This window comes from Poeciliopsis prolifica, unplaced genomic scaffold, assembly GCF_027474105.1.
Source record: "Poeciliopsis prolifica strain line A6 unplaced genomic scaffold, Auburn_PproV2 SCAFFOLD059, whole genome shotgun sequence".
Classification (NCBI taxonomy): Eukaryota; Metazoa; Chordata; class Actinopteri; order Cyprinodontiformes; family Poeciliidae; genus Poeciliopsis; species Poeciliopsis prolifica.
The window spans coordinates 2,245,240-2,266,376 of NW_026562434.1; the positions used below are offsets into that span (position 1 = coordinate 2,245,240).

The 21,137-nt window shown below is 40.0% G+C and overlaps 3 protein-coding genes and 1 long non-coding RNA gene across 5 annotated transcripts in view; 1 reads left to right on the forward strand and 3 right to left on the reverse strand.

Annotated features, from left to right (window-relative positions):
• Positions 1 to 347: 347 nt before the first annotated feature.
• LOC129379627 (pro-MCH-like) lies at positions 348 to 905 on the reverse strand. The gene has a single exon (XM_055060440.1). The coding sequence runs from the start codon at positions 837 to 839 to the stop codon at positions 447 to 449; it is 393 nt and encodes a 130-aa protein (XP_054916415.1). The 5' UTR covers positions 840 to 905; the 3' UTR covers positions 348 to 446.
• A 2,411-nt stretch (positions 906 to 3,316) lies between these two features.
• LOC129379628 (uncharacterized) lies at positions 3,317 to 6,218 on the reverse strand. The gene is made up of 3 exons (XR_008608204.1): positions 6,133 to 6,218; positions 5,110 to 5,173; positions 3,317 to 3,579 (listed from the first exon to the last, which is right to left on the reverse strand). It is a non-coding gene; the product is annotated as an uncharacterized LOC129379628 (long non-coding RNA).
• A 43-nt stretch (positions 6,219 to 6,261) lies between these two features.
• Positions 6,262 to 13,929, forward strand: LOC129379583 (sperm-associated antigen 8-like). Of its 2 annotated transcripts, XM_055060405.1 has the most exons (7): positions 6,262 to 6,405; positions 7,356 to 7,515; positions 7,640 to 7,685; positions 8,577 to 8,694; positions 8,814 to 8,876; positions 9,492 to 9,626; positions 13,780 to 13,929. In XM_055060405.1, the coding sequence occupies exons 1-6, from the start codon at positions 6,337 to 6,339 to the stop codon at positions 9,585 to 9,587; spliced, it is 552 nt and encodes a 183-aa protein (XP_054916380.1). In that variant the 5' UTR covers positions 6,262 to 6,336; the 3' UTR covers positions 9,588 to 9,626; positions 13,780 to 13,929. The 2 variants fall into 2 exon arrangements, with proteins under 2 accessions (XP_054916380.1, XP_054916379.1); XM_055060404.1 differs by lacking the exon at positions 13,780 to 13,929 and having other exon boundaries at positions 9,492 to 9,670.
• LOC129379582 (atrial natriuretic peptide receptor 2-like) overlaps positions 11,864 to 21,137 on the reverse strand; it is a 53,796-nt gene continuing 44,522 nt past the window's right edge. The window contains 7 exon segments of the mRNA XM_055060402.1: positions 11,864 to 12,010; positions 13,128 to 13,219; positions 13,807 to 13,905; positions 14,862 to 15,036; positions 15,129 to 15,197; positions 15,888 to 16,011; positions 17,259 to 17,405. Of these exon segments, the coding sequence (XP_054916377.1) occupies positions 11,948 to 12,010; positions 13,128 to 13,219; positions 13,807 to 13,905; positions 14,862 to 15,036; positions 15,129 to 15,197; positions 15,888 to 16,011; positions 17,259 to 17,405 (769 nt within the window). The 3' untranslated portion in view covers positions 11,864 to 11,947.

A 21,137-nucleotide genomic window follows, 5' to 3' on the forward strand; every position in this document is an offset into this window, starting at 1 on the left:
CCACATGCTGTATTTTTGTTGGCTGTGCAGGAGGTTCCACTTCTGCTTTTTAAAGATGCATGGTTGTATAGTTGAGCAACGGTTTGCAGCCATTTTCACATTTGACAATAAACGTTGAGTTGGGCTATATGGCCAGCAACGGCTTTTTGGGATTTAAAATGACAAAGGCTCTAAAGCATCTCATAATAGGCACCAAAATCTCGTTATACAATAATAATTGTGTTAAAAAAATGCAGTGAACATGCTTTGTATTCCACATAGTCTGATGCTAACCTGCATAAAATGCCACCTTTAGAAAACAGCAGACATAAAGCAGAACTGAATATTATTTATTCACAGATCTGCAGTGATTTCAACACTCAGAGACACATTTCTTGAGACAGGAAGTGACTTCTTTCTTTTTGCTTTCCTCCATCTGGTCGCCTTATGCAGCAGAACAAAGAGTCCTAGACTTCCCAGCAGGGCCGGTACACCCGTCCCACCATGCACCTCATGTTGTCCCTCCTCAGAATGGGGATGCTCAGCTGCTGGCCGCCGTCTCCGTGGTCGCCCGCCTGGTCGTCGGCCCTCCGCTTGTAGACGGACATCCCGTTCTGCAGAACCTTCAGGTCCCTCCAGATCGTCGGGTCGGCGGCGATGACGATCACCTTGGCCGCCCGCGCTCTGGCCGCCGAGGCCAGGTCCGCGTCTCCCGGGCCGCCCTCCATCGCCTCGTCGTTTAGGATGGAGGTGAAGACGTCTTGCTCCAACGACCCGTCTTCAGTCTTTCCCATGGGAATCGCGTTGCAGTTGAGAAAGAGGGCAGCAGCAAAAGTGATGGACAAAAGGGATCGCCTCATCTTCTGACCGGTCGACGGCGTTTTACTGGAGGAGATGGATTTTCTTCGGAAGTCTCTCTGCTCTGGTTTGGACTTTGGACATCCGTCGCCTTTTATACGGTTTCAGAAACCCGGCCACGTCGTCGTTCTTTGTTTGTCCGGATGAAGAGAACGGTTGGGTGGAGATGAAGTGGAGGGGAGTTGATTAAAACCTCTGGTGTGTTGGCTCCTTCTAGACACTTCAACATGAAAACGTGGAAGGTCTTAATCCAAAATGGCCGCCCTTTAAAACAACAGGGACGGACGAACCGCCTGATGCGCTTGTGGCGGTCGATACTTCACCAAGAAACCATTTTTCCCAAAGCTTTGTTGCAGAAACTGTCAAGAGGGGATTTAGAGCCAAAGCTTAATGACAGGAAGAGCAAACAAACGTGTTGACGTGTTCGAGTCCTTCAGCAGCAGATCTGTTGACGTGTCAACGAGTCGAGAAACTGGAGTCTGTTTCTACATCCATGTAGTTATAGAGGAAATGAACATTAAAAAGCTTTGATAGTCAAATATAAACTATAAAACCTTTAATTTGTGTTATAAAACTTGCTTAATGTATTTGACTTAAAGAGTAAAACAGAGCATTCATGTCAAATATCTAAATGTTCTTGAAGGGCCGGTTGTGCCAGAATGTCCTGATAAAACCAATTAAGCTGTTAAAATATCAGTAAATAGATATTCCTCAAGAATTTTGTGATTATTTTTTGCAATCAAAATTGCAGATTTAGAAATGTTTGTCAGAAACTTTTACAATATTTGTACTAATATATGATGCTAAATGTGACTTTTTATTACTCGCTAAGACTTGACATCAAGTGAGGCTGAAGCAGCAATCAATTAAACTCAATAATTATTGACCAATTTTGAGAATTTTTTTTAGTGAAACCAGAAAGAAAATGTGGAGATTTGTTGACTTTGTGTAAATTTTGCTTATTTGTGAGAAACTGGAGGAAATTCTTGATGTCATTTGGAGTCTAAAGGGCCACATAAAAAGCTACGATGGGCCAGATTTGGCCCACGGGCCTCCAGTTTGACACACGCGGCGTAGAAGATAAACACAATTAAATGTGGCTCAAATGTTTTACAGGAATATTAAAAGATATTCCTACAGATATTTATCTTAAAATGTAAAGGTTAAAGTAACTTTTACAGCGCTGCAACTATATATATATATTTATATAGTTTGTTTTATCTTGGATTATTTGTGTAGCAGAAATAAATCTGAACCTGTTTTCCTTCACAGTTTCTCCATCTGTGTTAATAAACGAACCGATAACTTTCCCCTCATTCTTGCTGAAACGTTTCTCCATGTTTGCCCTCGGCTGTCAGCAAAAGGTCGACGTGTTTCTCAGGCAATTAGTTACTGGAGACTGAGGTTTTTCTAAAGGCAACATGTTAATGCACCCCAAACTGCAGCCCAAGCTCAAAGTCTCTGAGTCTGGGTGCCAACCTGAAACGCCACAAGCCGACGCTCCGGCGTAATTCCACCTGGAGAGAAAATTAAATTATGTTGGATTGGAGAACGTGTTCCTTTGGGCTCAGTGGCTGAAATCACTCAGACAGGTTGAGGATTTTCCTGCCCGCAGCCTGAATTAAATGGTCACCCAATAGGAACGAGACGTTCTGGTTCTGATCAGTCTGGACAGTTTGGCTGTTTGGGTCGATCACATTATGAGCTTTAAAACAATAAAAAAAACCCTGAATGTATCTTGTTGCAGCAGATGATTGTAACTTATTACATTTTTTGTCAATAATCGTCATTAATCGTAATTAAATGAACAGTTTTATATAAACATCTTAATCCTGTTGCAGTTTTCATCCAGAGAATATTTGCAGATTGTGGCAAAATGACGTCTTTGTATGACTTAAATTAAAATAAACCCTTACGACAGCGAGTTAGGGCCATGGAGATAGAAGAAATCAGGAAAATATTTACAAGAAATAAGAAAATATTCTAGAATAAACAAGGAAAAGTAAAAAAAATAAAATTTACTCAAAAATGAAAACAAAAATTAAAATATTTCTGACTTTTTTTCTTGCACATTTGACATGAATGTAAAAGCATCAGAGAATTTTTCAAAATGTTTGATTCTTTAAAATTTCTGAGTTTTCCTGTCAAATTTTCAACTTTTTTAACTCACAGAAGTCCTTTTCTTTGTAAACTCATTTTCTTAGATTAATCTCTACATTTTTACTGTTTTCTTAAGCACATTTTTGACTTGAAACTGAAAATTTGAGATTAATCTGAGAAATTTCCCAGAACAAAACCACAAAAATGTCTGAGATTTTGTCAATAGCTTACTTTCTTTGTTTCTATCTATAGTAAAGCCTCCATCATGCCGAGTTCCCATTTATACAGAAATAAAATAATTTCCACGTCCATATAGCAGGTTGATCTTTGATTTTGTCTCCTGCTGGTTCCAGACAGAAAGGCGCCGTTAGGGGACAGTCTTCACCGTTTCTATTCTGGCTCTTGCAGCTGCAGCTTCTCCATTTTCAGGTCCTGGAGAACCTTTTCGCTTTTTCATGTGACGCATAAACCTGTGAGCAGAGTTCAGAATGTCGCTGCCTGTTGCTTGTTTACTTGAACAGGAGAAGCTGATTCGGCTGACCTCTCCGTCACCTTGGACCCGATAACGAAGTGACACAGATGAAATGCTGCACCGGCTCCCGGTGGGGGGTCCGGTTCGGGTCGGTTCTGGTCGGTTTGTGACTACATGGGAGGATGAAAGTGAAGATGAAAGCTGAAACGTCTCAGTAATTTGGCCAAAGAGGAAGTGACTCTGGACAAAGTGGTGGCGCCGATTTATCCCTCTGCAGGGATACTGGTCGCTGCAGCAACGGCCAGTCAACATCCGAGCGGTTCTGAAGGAGCGGTCTGAAGTAACAGCTGTGTGGTTCTGAAGTAACAGCTGTGCGGTTCTGAAGGAGACGATGACAGAGGCTGCGTGTGATGGCGGCGGTGAGGCCAAAACGCTCTGCGACCCTGAACGCCTCACAGCTCAACCGCCTGACCGGACGTTTGACCAGAACCAGCCGGGCCCAGACGGAACCGTGTCATTATTTCAATTTAAAAATAAGGGAAAATAACGGCATAATAAAGGTCAACCAGAACCTAAGATAGAGTTTAATGTCAGGTTTATATTGAGGAGGAAAAACTGTGGATCGTTTCTTATTCCAGCACATAAATATGAAATTCTGACTCTAATTTCAAAAACTTTAATCTAAAAAATGTTTGAATTCTGAGACGTCAAATATTTTTTCAGTGTCCCTAATCCTGTTTTATAAATATTTCTATAGTTTGACAAAATGTGTTTAAAGCTCCTGTCTGCTGAAACTTAACTCTTCCTGTCTTAATTATTCTGGATTTGATCTTTTAGCTCCGCCCCCTTTCTTCTTCTTTTGTCCAGAATCGTAATGAAATTTCTGTTTCTCTCTTCTTCCTTATTTCACTGGTAAGCTTGACTCTGATTGGTTGGCCCAATCAGACAAAACATCCAATCAGAGCCAGGAGGAGGAGGGTCTTAGCGCTGTCAATCAACACTGTACTGACTACTAAACAACTTACTGATACAGGAAAACTGTTTAAGTGCTGTCATCAGTGGCTATGCTAACTAGCCTTAGCATACACGACATGTTTTGCTAGCTGCAGCAACAAAGAGGAAGGTAAAGATGGGACTGTGATTGACAGCGCTAAGACCAGACCGCTGGCTCTGATTGGTTGTTTCTAGTTAAAGGGAAAAGGCAAAGGAGATTTTTTTTTTTTTTTACAGATTATTCAACAAACATGCAAAAGAATAATTCTTATAAAAGTTACATGCTGCAGCTTTTAGAACCTCCTAAAGCTCCAAAGTGTTGCTACATTTGGCTCCATTTTAATTCCAGGATATGTTGTCACTTCCAGCTGGAATAATCCCCCCGTCGCTGTGAAAGAGACGGTCGTGTTTCAGTCCAGCTCCTGACATCCTCACAGCCTGACTCTGTTTCAGCCACGCTGCCTGCAGAGCTGCTGGCGACCGACCGACCGCCACAGGCAAAGGTCTACTCGCTGTTTCTCAGCAACAGAGGTTTGTTTCTGTGCTTATTTCCACAGTAACCGGCACAGAGTGATATATTTAGCCGGGTTTGGGCTGATATGAATAAATAAATAAATAAACACAGTGATTCATCAGGGCTGCCTGAGAAATAGGAAGGAGGTTGTAAGGTGGCGATGTTTCTTGACTTGGATGTAAAATGAATTTACCTTTTAGAGAACAACAGTGATGTTTTGCTTCAGGCGTCTCAGTTGTAGGTGGTAGAAATCAGACCTGAAGACAGTCAGTGAAATCCACCCAAATATTATTATAATCAGGCAAAATTAGATTATTTAGGTTGTTTTGGTTTTGTTTTATTTTCTAAGACAGCTAATAATCTTTACTAATGTACATATAAAATCACAAATTAATCAACAAACACAAATTTGGTTTATCTATATGCAATTTTAGCTAATACAACATTTTCTCACATATGGCGCCAATTAAATAAATATATTTGAGGTATATTGCATTATTTGTGAAGAAATACAGGATTTTGTAGTGATGGGTGCTGCTAATTCAATGTTAGCCATGCTAAACCTGAACCACTTATCATAAACATTAGCTCCACCAATGCTAAAGTGCTACACAAACAACACAGTATTTAGTGGAAACTAATGCTAAGGCGGTACATGGTAACTAGCCGAATGCTAACACTAAAATACCAGAGTATTTCACAGAAGCTAATACTACTAACAAGCTCCACTAACATGGTATTTAGCAGAATGCTAATACTAAAACACTAGAGTATTTCACAGAAGCTAAAACTACCAATAAGCTACACCAACATGGTATTTAGCACAATGCTAAATACCATAGCATTTAGCTAATGCTAATGCAATACACCAACGTGGTATTTCACAAAAGCTAATACCAAAGCACTAGTATTATTTAGCATTAACTACATTGTATTTAACATTAATGACAGCAGTCATATATTTGTTGTCATGAAGTGTCATTTGGTGAATTATGACACTTTAAATGGACAAGTTCCGGGTAACGTTGCTTTAAGTGTCAGTATTTACCAAATAATGCAAAGTTGACACTTTTAATGGAAATTTTGATGTAACTTTCAACACAGCTTTGCATTAAAAACGACACTTTATGACAACAAACATTCACGGAGACTCTTTCGTGTTCATGACAGGAGTTACGTCATGCCAGCGCCTCATTTTATAGAAAGTGTTTTCTACCAGAATGCTCTGTGGACTCCTCTCTGCAGTGGTTCTGTGAGTATTTCCCCAGTTCTGTTCACAAACAACGAGCTAACGTAGCCTAGCATACACAACACTTCCGGGAGGCGCTGCCCGTTGCCATGGGAGACGTCCAAACGGAGCAGTCCGAGGAAAACTTGTGAGTTGTTTCGCTTCTGAGTTAGCAGCTGATTTTGTGTCCCTATGGCCGAGGAGCCGGACGCCGAGGAGACCCAGCCCAGAGGGATTCTGAAGGACAACTGGGTGGAGGAGGTGAGCTGGATGAGCCGCTGGTGGAGGAAAATAACCCCGGAAATGAGAACTGGTGGGGATGACAGCGGCTAACTGCTGGAGTAAACATGGCGGACACGAGCCGAAAATGGGCTTAAAATAGACGTGAAAATATATACATTTAACGAGGTATATTTATTAATCCGACATCTCTGTTATTAAATATATTGGTCTGATGTAATGTTATTATGTTAAACAACGTGTTTTCATTGGCTTTTCTCAGGAAATCATCTTAATTTACAGAGATAAAGGCTTGAACACATCAGCCATGTGTAATTAGTCTATACATTATGTACTTTAATAAATTAACAGCATTCTAATTTACTGAATTGGCATTACGTTCATTTTAATAGTCTAATAAACCAACAGACCCATTCAATAAAAAAAATCAAAGTTAATACATTTTAGTAACTCCAGCCTTTAACTAAATATTATAAACTTATAACACAAAGGCTTATTTCTGTTATGTGTCATAATTATCTGTTTGCAGCAAATTAAAACTCAATATTTAGGACTAGAATATTATATCAGAGCAATAAAAACACTTGACAGGATTTAATTAAATGTATTTTTTATGGCTGGGATTTCTTGGGGTTGTTCAGGTGTTATTGATACTAATCAGCTGTTCCTGATTATATAAACAATACCTGGTTGCCATGGATCTTTGGTAAATTAAAATGGTTTTAACAAACTGCAGATATGATCAGGTACTGTAGAGGGATTGTTAGTTTTCTGTTGGACCTTTTAACACCATTCAACTGGAACTGGAATTGTAAATTGTAAATAAAACAAGTTTATGCCACAAATCTGGCCATATTTCAGATATTTAGAAAGAACTGGATCAATAATTATTTGTATGAAGCATATCGTCCAGCCCTACTTTAATTTATGCTAAAGTTTCCGTTTGTCTCTGACTTCCTGCCGTCCTCCAGAGAGCAGTGGCTGCTCTCAACATCGACGACAAGAAGAAGAGCATCCGGCTGAGCGGACACGACGGGCTCATCACCATAAACCGAGGGTGCAAAATGGAGACTTTATCTCTGTTCGGTGCTTCTTACGTCCCTCCCAAGAGTCCGGGAGTGAGGGTCAAAGGTCAGCGCCTTCATCAGAGAATCACATTCCAGCGTTTACACACTTACGCTGACGACTGTCTTCTATTTATTTACTGTGTTTCCTGTGCTCTCTGAGTTGGTTTGTGTTTTATTTGGTGGCGCAGGCGTCAGGAAGGAGCTGCTGGAGAATCATTTATCCCAGATGATGCGGTGAGTCACACAACGCTTTTGATCCTGGAGAGGAAAATGTCATTTCTGGAAAGCGTTGCAGGGGAAATGGGGTAATATTTACCCGTCTGGGTTAAATCAGACTTTATGGTGTTATTTTACATGGAGCCCAGTCATTTTGATGAAGGGCTCCCCCATAGAAATGAATGTCCTGCTGCATTTTAGAGCTTAGAGGGAATAAAAAGCTTTGAATCTGATGACATCGCAGAAAAGCTTTTGAAGCCGTATCTTCAATTTCCTTTCTTGTCTAAGTGCTGCTGATTCACCTCAGGGTTTCTGGATGTTGAGTTAAACATGCAGAGAGGAATATTTACTCATTTAAATACATTATCTTTGGATGTTTTAGGTTATAAAACACATTTTCAATAAACAACATGAGTAAACAAAATGCAGTTTTTCGGTCAAAAAAAAGTAGATGCTGCTGCATGTTGGAGGATAAATTAACATGTTTTTGTTCATTTTCATGAGAGATTCTGGGCTACAAAAGTCAGAACCTGAACCTGTCAGTGATAAAAGTTTAGTCTGATCCAGATTTGACCCAAATTTAGCAAGAAAACGTGAGCAAGTCTTTCCAGTAAACTCCAGTGAAGAAGAGACAAAACTAAAGCCAGATTCTTTATTCTTTTTAAATGTGAACCTGGTTTGTTTCAGTTGAACCGTTTTATTTTAATGGCCTCCCTCTGACCGGATCCACTCTGACCGGATCCCCTCTGACTGGATCCCCTCTGACCGGATCCCCTCTGACTGGATCCCCTCTGACCGGATCCACTCTGACCGGATCCCCTCTGACTGGATCCCCTCTGACCGGATCCCCTCTGACTGGATCCCCTCTGACCGGATCCCCTCTGACCGGATCCCCTCCTGCCTCCACAGACAGAAGATTCTGGCCGAGCTGAAGCCGGTAGGAGAGTATCTACCGGAGTACGGGACCACACATCAGAGGCATTTCTGCGCTCCAGGATTCGTCCCCAGCAAAGCGAAACCGTCGACGGTTCGTGAAGCTTCTGCTCCAAACTGCCTGACCTGTGGTGGACTTCCTGCTGACACCAGTTAGCTCCCATTAAACCAGAGGAACCAGAACCATTCTCTCATCTCTCCTCTCGCTTTCAGGATCACGACTACAGAAACGAGGAGGCCATCACGTTCTGGAGCGACAACTACCAGCAGATCCAGGTGTGGGTTTGATCACATTCACATGTTTTTATATCTCAGTAATAAATAATCTTGAACTGAGAGCGACTGGCTTCAGCCGGGGTCAAACCGGTTTTCATTTTGGGTCACAGTTTCCATGTGACGCAGCATTTCTCTGAACCACTGGCAGCCATCTTGGAAAGCGATTGCTAAAAAAACTAGCTCTCGCCTGGTTCCTAACTTATAAACAATATAAGGAAATTAAAACTACTTACAGCGGAAATTAGACAGAATGTCAAATTATGACATGAATCTAAAATCTCAAGAAAAACTTTCAGAATGAAATTAATTTAAGAAATTTCACAGAAATTTCAGCTCCAAAAGTTGGAAATTTGTAAGAAAAATTTTTAGATTAATTTTGGAGTTTCAAAAGTCCAACAATTTTAATGTTTTTATTTTAATTTCTATCCCATTCTCCAAACAGCATATGGTGACTTTTATGGTTCTATTCTTAAAACTGGTGAAAGTGGCTAATAAACAGTTTATATGAGAATATCATCTGAATTTAAATCTCTTAGGATTTTCAGTGTTGAATTTAATTAGAATCTTCTCATCTTATTTAACCTTTGCTCTGTTTTCGTTTGTTATGGTGGGCAGCGCGTGTCGGCCATCAAGAACCCCAACGATCCTTTCAAGAAGTCGTCTCTGTTCAGCACCAGGATCCAGGACCGGCTGGATGACGAGGAGCCGTGACGCCTGAGCTCCTCCTGCAGTTCCTCACCTGTCCACCAGGTGCGCCGATAGCTAATAAAACCCGTCTGGTTTGGGTTTATTTTCCTAAGGGCTGCAGCCTCGTTAAAGCAAAAACTGGAAAATTCACACGACTAACAAAAACACAGGATCAGCAGAACTTTGACTTTTTCAGATTATTTTGTCACAAACCAAAACAAAAACAAATCTAACATTTTATTTACTGTTACAATATTTTTTTAGGTAGCAATATGTTTGTTTTTTTATTTTTCTATGATTGCTGTATTTTCTGTTTCCAGTATTTTTCTGCGTTTAGCCGTTTGAACTCGTCAGCCACCGTAGCACCAATTATAACTTCATAGTTTAGGCTGCAGATCAGCGGATTGGTGATTCTGATGATGTCATGAAAACATTTAATTCAGCTTAAACACAAAGTTGGACTCTGAAGCAACCGTAGATGTTTTTTTCCCTGGTGGAGAACAAAACGTCCCTGAAAGCGCCGATTCTTCCCGGATCATTATCTCTCCTCTGCAGCAACCTGCAATTAGTGCAACTGATGTTGAGCAACAGAACTTCCTCCCACGCCGGGCAAAGATCTCGTCTCTGTCCTTGAAGACAGAAGAGACGGAGCTGCGTCCCTGCAGCCGGCTGCACATCCACACGTGGAGTCGGTCAGAGGACGATTCCTCATCCGTCCTCAGCCTTCAGCGGGGATTAGTAGGCGGTCGCTATGGAGACGAGCAATTTTAGCTTCTAGTTATGCAGCTTTTCTCCAAACATTTCATTATATCACAGGAAAAAGCAATTTGGTGCTGAATCTCACAGCCGCACCGCAGAGGATCTGTACCCAACACCTCAAATGAAATGACATGCAGAAATTTTGTTTCTGCTCTTTAATTTTGAGTTTGACTCCACTGAGCAGCACACACACACACACACACACACACACACTGACACACACACACACTGACACACACACACTGACACACACACACTGACACACACACACTGACACACACACACACTGACACACACACACTGACACACACACACACACACACTGACACACACACACTGACACACACACACACACAGACACACACACACACTGACAAACACACACACACACACACACACACAGACACACACACTGACACACACAGACACACACACACACACACACCCACACACACCCCCACACACACACACTGACACACACACACACACACACACCCCCAGACACACACACACACACACACACACACACTGACTCACACACACGCTGCTCTTCATCCAATCCATCAAAACATTTACACTCTAAAAGTGAAATATTTCTATTTTATCCTCAAACTGCAAGTTTTTGCCTTTGATTTGATGTGAAGATTCGTCCATCCAGTTTGTGCTCCACAGCATAATACTGCCACCACCACCATACTTGATGGTTGTCAGAGTTTTCTGAGTCTTGGTGTCTGAACCTTTGTGTCATGAAGGACAAATTTATCCAGTCCAGAGTAAAATAATAATAAAAAATTAAATAAAATCAAGTAATAAAAAGAAGTAATTTTATTCAGCAAAGATCAAAAACTTATTTTCCATATTTGCCATTTTAAATAAAATAAAAAAACACTTCCTATATTTATCCAGGGTTAAAACATTTTTGCACCAAATTAAACATTTCAGTAAAAGTCTCAGGGTGTTACCATGGAAACCCAATTATAAAACCCAATGGGAAAATTCAACTGCAGTCGCCACCATTACACCCAAAGAGGGCAGCACTGAGCCCGAGTAATAAACACGTTTATGCAAATGTTTACAGTAACATAATTTTATACATTTTGCTCCTTAATCCATATTAATGGTTTTTATTGGACATTTATGTTTAAGGTGAAACATGTTTGTAATTATTTCTGCTTAAAAGTCAATAATAAGAAAAAAAAACACAACAGATCGCAACTTATAAATGAAAAAAGAGTGCTTCACTCATTTTATTGAACAAAATATTTTACAGTGTCTTGGATATACATATATACATCAGCTGTGTTAAACGGTTGATCAAACCCCTGCAGTGGCAACGATTGCTTCTCTGTGCCTTTAAATCTTTCCAAAAATACTTAAAACATTGTCGACTTCCAAACACGTTATTACAAATCTGAATATAGAAAGCACAAAAAAATAAGGATTCATCTGTGAAAAGCACCCTCTTCATACAAAAACAACTTTTCTCTCTGATTTATTGTTTTTATTTAGTTAAGCAGGTAATAAATACCTGGATTCCTCTCGTTTCTGTCTGTTTTCGCTGGAAATCACAGTTAAGGACTTATTCTAGAACAAATAAAGTAGCCGCGCCGCCGTCAGCAGGCCTCTCAGATTACGTACACATCCGTCTTCTCCCCAAGAAGCCAATATGTTCTCATTTTACCTTTTCCCTGAAAAAACAACAACAAAAAAAGCACAAATCAATCAGTTCGTCAATGGAGACGCATCAGCGGTTTGATTGGGCCTGGATAACGGCCGACACCCAATGACACCAACGCAGCAGGAAGGAGGCTTCGACTGCGGCGGCCATTTTGTTTCCAGAAGGTCTGATTAGCTCCATTAAAGGGACGGTAAAAAAAAAAACACAAGACAAAAATACATCATGCTGAAAAAACCAAGATGGAACAGAAAATATTTAAATTCCTATCAATGGGAAGAACATGAAGAGTTTTTATTTATTATATCTTCAGTCATGATTAAATCGGATCTTTGTACAAAAATACTTTTTCACTCGTATTTGAGTAACTTCTTGTGTGAGAAAAACATACTGATTAATGTTACTATTATCAGGAGAACAATTTCTGGGCAGCACAGTGGAGCAAAACAAGATCTACAACTAATTTTAACCAAATAAGTTTCTCAAGTAAATGTAACAAGTTACTACTTATTACCAGAAGTGGATAAAGTACTCAGAAATGTACTTCAGTAAGAGTAGAACTACTTCAACATATGTTTACTGAAGTAAAATGCAGTTTTTGGTAAAAAATTACATAGTAACTGATCAAATTATCATTAATATTTAAAGCTGACCTCATCAAACGGAACAAAATATCAAATTAAGTGGAAATTTTGGTCTTTTAAGAACCAAACTGACAATTTATAAAGGTAACAAAAAAAAAGAAAATTATTGCTTTTCTGAAGTCAAGAAAAGCATCCCACAGCATCATGCTGCCACCACCATGTTTTGTTTAACCAAACTCTTGGTCAGAGGCCAATCAGCTGTTCTGTGACACAGACTGCTACAGGAAGCGCTTCCTGCCAGCAGCCCTCAACTTATTAAAGTAACATTTAGCTCCGTTTTGGGATTAAAGAAGCAAATTTGAGTTGAATTTTGGGAAATTTTAAGCGTTTATCAGTTATTTCGCAGTTCTGAACAATCTCTGAGTGAGAATTAAATCGATTTCACAGGAAACTCTGAGCTCTTGTGTTCTGGAGAGGAAACAACCTCGTCTAAAACGACACAACTAAAGAAATAAATAAAACTAGAGTGAAATAATCAGATCTTACCTTCATTTCTACGTCTCCTCGCAGCTGAAGGTCAAAGTAACCAAACTCATCCAGCACTTCTTTGGTGGCGGAGGAAACGTGGATCTTTAAGGCTGCGAGGAAAACCAAAAGCAGAGCAGAAATAAAATAAAAACATCTGAGTTTGGAATTGAAATAACTCCAGCTTCTAAATAAAACCCATTTTGAGCAGAGAGTCAGAAACCTGGTTAGTTTCATTAGTTAACGAAGGAGAAACGATTCCCTCCTGCTGCAGTTCACGGCTTTTTTCTGAGAGAAACATCAATTATTCACCAGAGGAGACCCGATACAGGAAAACACTCAGCAGCTGATCAATGCATCTGAAGATCCAGCTGGAAAATATCCACAACTCACAATGAGGCAGCAAACTGAGGAACTAAATCGCCTCATTTTTAGTTTTTTTATTTCCAGAATATTCCTAAAATTAGAAATATTATTTACAGGAAAATAAAAAATAGTTTTATTCTTGTAATATTAATTTACTAAACATTTTCTTAGCGTGGCTCTAATACGGCGTCATAATAAAGCGCAAATTCTCAACACACACAAAAAAAATAACATAATTAAACGAAATATTATTAAAATATCTCCAGAGCACAGGCTGGTTTCTGACACGTCTCCCTGGTTAAAGCAGACAGGAAGTGATGTCAGCAGCTCTCACCCTCTCCGTTGGACTCCATGCGGGACGCCGTGTTGACGGTGTCTCCGAACAGGCAGTACCGCGGCATCTTCAGCCCCACAACGCCAGCGCACACCGGACCTGAGGAACCGAGACGGTCAGAGGGCCGGACACACAACGCCGATGCTGCTGCTGCTGCTGCCAGCAACCAGCAACTTCATGCTGCTACTGGTCAATGTCTACAACTGATAGTTATTGTGGTGCAAAGAAACATTGGATGTTTTTATTTCTTCCTGTTTCTATTCAACCAGGTTAAGATTATAGTGGTGAAAATACGTGTTTTGCTCATGTGTGATTTTAAACTTGTATCATGATCCAAATAAATAAAATAAACGGTTTAATGGACGAATGAATGGATGTTTCATTGGATGGTTGGATGTCATATTGGATGGTTGAATGTAGGATGGTTGGTTGGTTTGTTGGATGTTCTATTTGATGGTTGGATGTTTGGTTGGATGTTCTATTGGATGGTTGGATGTTCTATTGGATGGTTGGATGTTTGGTTGGATGTTCTATTGGATGGTTGGATGTTTGGTTGGATGTTCTATTAGATGGTTGGATGTTTGGTTGGATGTTCTATTGGATGGTTGGATGTTTGGTTGGATGTTTGGTTGGTTTGTTGGATGTTTTGTGGATGTTCCATTGGATGGTTGGATGTTTTGTTGGATGTTTGGTTGGATGTTCTATTAGATGGTTGGATGTTGGATGTTTTGTGGATGTTCCATTGGATGGTTGGATGTTTGGTTGGATGTTCTATTGGATGGTTGGATGTTTGGTTGGATGTTCTATTGGATGGTTGGATGTTTGGTTGGATGTTCTATTAGATGGTTGGATGTTGGATGTTCCATTGGATGGTTGAATGTAGAGTGGTTGGTTGGTTTGTTGGATGATCCAGTCGGATGTTTACCCCTTCAGAGTTCTGGTTTTCTGCTCATCCTGCTTCAGTTTCTAACTGAAGGCGTTTTTGTTGCGTTACAAGTCGTTTCTGACCTTTGACCCCTGACCCAGCACCTGAACGCTGTGACCTTCAGACTCACCAGTGTGAATGCCTATCCTCAGCCGGAGCTGGTCGTTGGGTCGGTGCCGGATCTTGAAGGTTCTGACCTGCTCCAGCAGCGCTAGCGACATGCTAGCCACCTCTCTGGCGTGGAGCTTCCCGTTCCGGACCGGCAGCCCCGACACCACCATGTAGGCGTCTCCGATGGTCTCCACCTGCAGACCGGACACAAACCGGTACAGCACCAGTACAGCACCAGTTCACCACCCACACGTCCCAGTTAGACCCACTGGTGACCCAAACCCACCTTGTAGACATCAAAGTTATCGATTATGGCGTCGAAGCAGGTGTACAGATCGTTGAGCAACGTGACAACCTGCAGGGAAAAATAGATTTTTTTATTTAATTCAAGCAGTTTTTTTTAAAGTAACCAGTAGAACAAGAAAATACATAACTACACTGTAAAAAATGTCTGTAGAAATGCCAAAGAATTTGACCAAATATTGTAAAATACCGTAACATTTTACCATATTTTATTTTACAATAGAAATATAAGAATTTACAGAATGAATCCCATAAAAGCACAATGTTTTTGAATAAATACCGTAAAATACTGGCATCCACAGCTGCCAGTATTTTACCGTAAATTAGAGACTTTTTTGCAACAAGAACAAAATAATTAGTTTGCCGCTACTCTTCCATAAACATGTTATGGTATTCACAAAACAAAATGATTACAAAATGCCTCTCATTCAAGAAAACCCACATAAAATCTACATAATAACTGTAAATAACAATTGCACTGCAAAACCATCTGGTCGTAAAAAGTATTCCTGTCGAGTTTTTGGTGTAAATATCTTCGCGCACTTGAAACTAACTTTCTATTTCCACCACAGCAGAGCAAATTCTGTATCCGTCTAGATGAAGTGACTCAACTCTGCGTCAAGATCTCCCATCTAAGGGCTGATCTATTTCCAGTCACACACAGAGTGTGTGTGGGGGAACACACTCTCTCCGCTGGAGATCACGACAGCGCGGCGCGGCGCGGTGTGAGCGGGAAGCGTACCTGCAGCGGCGTGCTCTCCGCAGACAGAGAGGTGAAACCGACGATGTCGCTGAAGTAGATGGTGACGCTGTCGAAGGCCTCCGCCTGAACTGTCTCGCCGCGCTTTAGCTGCTCCGCCACCGAGCTGCACACACACACACGCACGCACGCACGCACGCACGCACACACACACACACACACACACACACACACACAGAGAGAGAAAAAACAGTTAGAATGAGCATGCTAACCGCTAATGTCTCCCGTCAGCCACTTTAATTTCAAGATGGCTGCTGTTTTTGCACCTTTTTAATAAATTATTGACACAACGTTACCCCGTCATGTTTTCAACTTCAGCTATTTTGTTCATACAATGTTGAAGTAATGATCAGAAACTGAGGACTTGGATGTTTGCTAGATTCACCCCAGTCATGAAGATGTGACCGAATCAGATTCTGCTAACTTTTTTGATGTGTTTAGCCGTTTAGTGTCAGCGGTTTCGCTTTAGCTTTCACTCATTTTTATAGGTTTAGCAGTTAGCTTTAGTGTCTGCTATTTGTTTATGTGTTTAGGAGTTTAGTATTTATGTTCTTATCAGTTCAGTGTTAGCAACTGCTAATTTGTTTGTGTGCTACAGATTTATCTAATGTTCCATGACAGCCATATTGAAAAATGAAAAACTATCAGTAGAGATGATTTCTATGAGTCTAATGTAAAATTTGACATTAAATGTGTTTATCTTTTATAAATATTTGCAAATCTCGTGCCACATTTTGTTGACGATGGCGGCCATCTTTAATTTTTTTAGTAGGATTTTTTAAAACAACGGTGGGAATAAGTAAGGTTCTGGTATCCACATGTAATAGATTTTGTAAAATATTGAATTATCTGGTGCAGTAAATAAGGCAGAGGCTCTAAAGTGAAAGAAAAATGTTTTTCCAGCTGTTTTCTCCTTATTATCCAGCAGCCCTGGGCTCTGGCTGAACGCCTGGCCACTGAAATCATCCCCAGATGTCAGTTTATCTCTGCTCATGTTAATTTCCCTTCAATCAAACGACACCAAAGGCAGGAACATCTCGGAGGCAGAGGTCAGTTTGTTTAAATCTGGAGCGCGGTGAGAAATCAGATCTTCTGTTCCTCTCAGGCCCTTTTTCTGTCTGCCTAATTTCAACATGATGAAGGAGGAAGAAGAGGATAAACGATGAAGGGAAGCTGGATTTGCTCTTCCTGTCCTCCCTCTATTGCCCTTTTCTCTGTAGTGAGATTGCACTGCAGGGAAATATGTTTGAGTCTTTAATTAATACAGAGGTTTAGCGCCGCTGACAGAGTGTCACTGAGTCCAATCAGCTGAACTTCAGTTAATTGGTGGTTTTGGTTTTTTTCCTTCCTTACTGTGGGAGGATTTGGTAGAGGAGGTTTTCGGCTTTCCGCTTCTCCTCCAGGTAGGCCTGCGTCCGCTCCTCCACCAGGTTCTCCAGGTTGTTGGCGTATTGCTCCATCCTGGACAGCAGGTTGTTAAGGATGCTGGTGCTGCCCTCCCTGCAGAAAACACACAAACAAACATGTAACAACTCTGAAGAGCAATAAGAATATTTTTAAGTTTAAAATCAGCATTGTTCTTTGTAATGTTTTAGTAAAATGTCATTTATTTATATTTTGAATATTTTTTTATTTCATTGTATTTTTGTACATTTCTGTAATTTCAAATAACATTTTCTGTATTTTTTATTTTGTATTAATTCCATTTTTCAATTTATTTTATCATATTTAGCTTTTTTTCATTTTTGTATTTTTTACTTAAACTTTTTTGTAGTTTTTCATATTTCTAATTTCATTTTGCTATTTTTTATTGTTCTATTTATTTTAATTGCATTTTTTGAAGTTCAGTTTTAATCAAATATTTTTTCCATTTTATTTTTTTATCATTTAATTTAAGATTTTTATTTATTTTCATTTTTCATTTATTTGTTTGCATTTTTGTATATTTTATTGCTTTCTGTTGTCACTGGAAGAAGAAATATTACAGATAATATCTACTGTAAACATTAGTCTTATACTTACAACTTTGATTTGGAAAATCAGTTGAAAATTTGCGTTGTAATCATGTTAATTTTTTGTATTATAATTACGTCACTTCAGGTGTCCCGTACAAAGAACTAATCCTGCAGACGTAAAACTGACTTCTATCCTCAAATGTTAGCTGCTCATTGTGGCATTTAGTGGCTTTTTTTAGACGCTGAAGCTCTAAAAGCTGATGCCTGCGTCTCGTAGGTTTTCTAATTAAATGTGTAGCATAATGTTTATGCTCTACAATCATATGCTCAGGCATAAACACAACCCAACGCTCACAGTTACTCAGACGGAGCGAGAAGGTGAGTCATCCACGCCAGCATGGAGGCTGAAAGCGTCAATGTCTGGCACCTTCCCAGTAGCTACTGGGTCATAGCAGCCTACAGACGCCAACACGCTGTTCATCTTTAAAGGAGCAAATATCAGACATGGACCACTAATGAGTAACGAGGCTCTGAGTTCAATCGAAAAAGGTCACGTAAAGATTAGCGCGCCCGGTATTTCAAATTTAGACGTACAGTATGACGAACGCAAAAATGAAAATACAAAAAATATGTTAAAACTGACAAGTTAAATAAAGGAGTGTTAGGACTGAAATGATTAATCGATTGTAGAACTAACTGTCAAATAATTTTGTAAACATTTAATTCTTAACTGGATTCAAAAAAAGCCATTTGGTGAAATAAAAGATATTCAGAGAAGAAAACAACCTAAGAGTACAAAAAACTAAATGCATTTTGCATTATAATAAAAGAAACATTTGTCTGAACATGTTTCAGCCAAAACTCCTCATGTGATGTAATTTTAGCTTCATCTGGTTTGAATTATGCAGAAGCTATTATTATTTTTATACTAAGTTCCTTCTGCTTTCCAGTTATTATTCACTTAATCCAAAAATAATCATCAGATTCGCTCTGCATGGTACTGATGCCAAGTCAAGCAGAAAAGTGTTCACAAAAGGAACGCCATGTTGTTACATTTTAAAATGAATTATTAGTTTATTTACATTTTCTAATGTATTTCAGAGAGCGTATAAAACGTCTTAAGTGAAAAGAATTTGGCAACTTTTTATCCGATTGTCTAACTAATAGGTTAATAATCAAATAAAACAAGACAATAACTAAAATAATTGTCAAATAAAACTAAATTCAATATGACTCAATTAAGTTTTATTCTAAGAGTTGAATTGAAAAACAGAATAAGGACATTTTTAATTGATTAATCTAACAAGAATATAAAGATTCAATAAAGGCCATTTGGTGAAAAAACAACAGGGTTTATTATAAGCCTGGCGGGCCTCCAGGCTTTTCCTGTTTTTAGTTTTTAACTACTATGTAGTTAATATTCAGGTATTAATCTTCCAATCTTTTGATAACACATAATTATCAAGTGATGTTTTCAAATGTTCTGTCAACTTTAAACCGCTGGGTGAATGACTGCCAAGCGCCCAACCAATGGCGTTATAGCAAGTTTTCTGGGAAAAACGTTGAATAGCAAATCAAATCTGCTGTAATTCATCTAAACTAGAATTAAAAAGGATTCATACTTTTGGTCTGAACCTCCAGTAATGCAGAAAAGCTTCCAGTGAATCAGAGTGAATGTGTTCAGAGACGAACAATGGGGAGACTTCGTGTTCGCAGTGAGAGGTCGGCGTTTCACGGCCAGCTTTAGACGCCCTGTGTGGGTTCGAACCAAACCGTTTGTCGCTCGACACCCTTTCACTCTCGCTCCCAAAATAACAGCCCATCCGTCACGTCACGTCAACAACAAGCATTTTCCTAATGAGAGCAGCCAGCAGACGGAGCGCTGAGGCACGGGCCGCCCAGGCCAACCGGAGCGGAGGGACGCGCCTGTCAGCAGCATCCTTGAGTGCTTCGGAGGTCATCAATCATGAGGACCTCTCCACTTAAAACCACTCAGGGCTGAATGTGAGCAGAGCCATCCAATGTGGAGAAACAGGGATAATAGAGGAGACGTTGAGCTGAGAGGAAAAACTCAATCTGTTACAGAATCACCTCCAACATGGCTGTTTTTATATCACTGATGGGTTTGTGCTGCAGAAGACATAATATCTATAAATATTAGAGATAAAAGCTTCTAACTGCATATTGTAACTGTTCAAATACTAAATATACATTAACATGCTGTAATATGCTCAGTGGAAACTGCCTTAGCAATGGTTTCTGATCCCTCTAAGTCGTTATTTTGCTCCAGACTCTGATCTCCTCCATCTTGGATTCCTGCTCTAATACCGTTTCATCTCCTCTGGGCTCAACTTAAAACTCGTTCCCAGTCGTTCCTCTGCTTTACTTTGTTCCCACATTGTCAGATGAGACACATCTGGACTGCTGGCATTCAGTTCCAGCTTCGATCTGGACGGCCGTGAAAGATGATGATCAGCAACATTAGCATTTCTGTTGTTCACAACGATGATTCTCCACCACATCATGACAGAGCCTGGATTTAACTCCCTTAGTTTATATCACCCGCTCTCCGTGTTTTTAATTCAATCTGGGCCTGTCTTTAAACAGAACACTTGTCGCCTGCATTTTTATCCAGCTTGTTCCCAGAGAACTTGCTCCGTTCAGAGATTTATGCCTTCCTCCTTCCTTATGCAATATCCAGTTTCCCTGCTGGATGCAGCGCTGCCTTGGGTGACATCGATTTTCCAAAGTACTTTTGAGTTCATGTGGCTGTATGGATCGTTTTTTCTCTTTCCAAAGTTTGAATGTGGTCTCACGGTGTCTCACAGTGTTCAGGTGTTGCAATGAAAACAGCACAACCTAAGAGTTTGTTTTTCCAGCTGAGAGTCAGAAATCTCCAAGTCGGCTTCAGTCTAACGAACCGTGACCCATATTTTGATATTCCTGCCACAGCTTGCAGGACGTGACCACCGATTGCAGCTGACAGGCACAAAGTCAGAACCTGTAAAAGCTTCACGCCGCATTCGCCAAGGCTCAATCCCTCAACCAATGATGAATGTAAGCTCTTCTTTATCACGTCTCTGGGCAAAACCATGTAAATAACACGCAGCACTGCATGATCCATGTCTTTATGAGGAGCTTAACAAAAGAAAGTAACACAGCCTCACTGTAAATATGGGCTGAATGCTAATTCTCAAAGCTAAAGGAACAAATTTAAAGCTTATTTCCAATATCAGCTTCTTGTAATGTGCTGCAGACACAGATTAGTTTAGTTTTT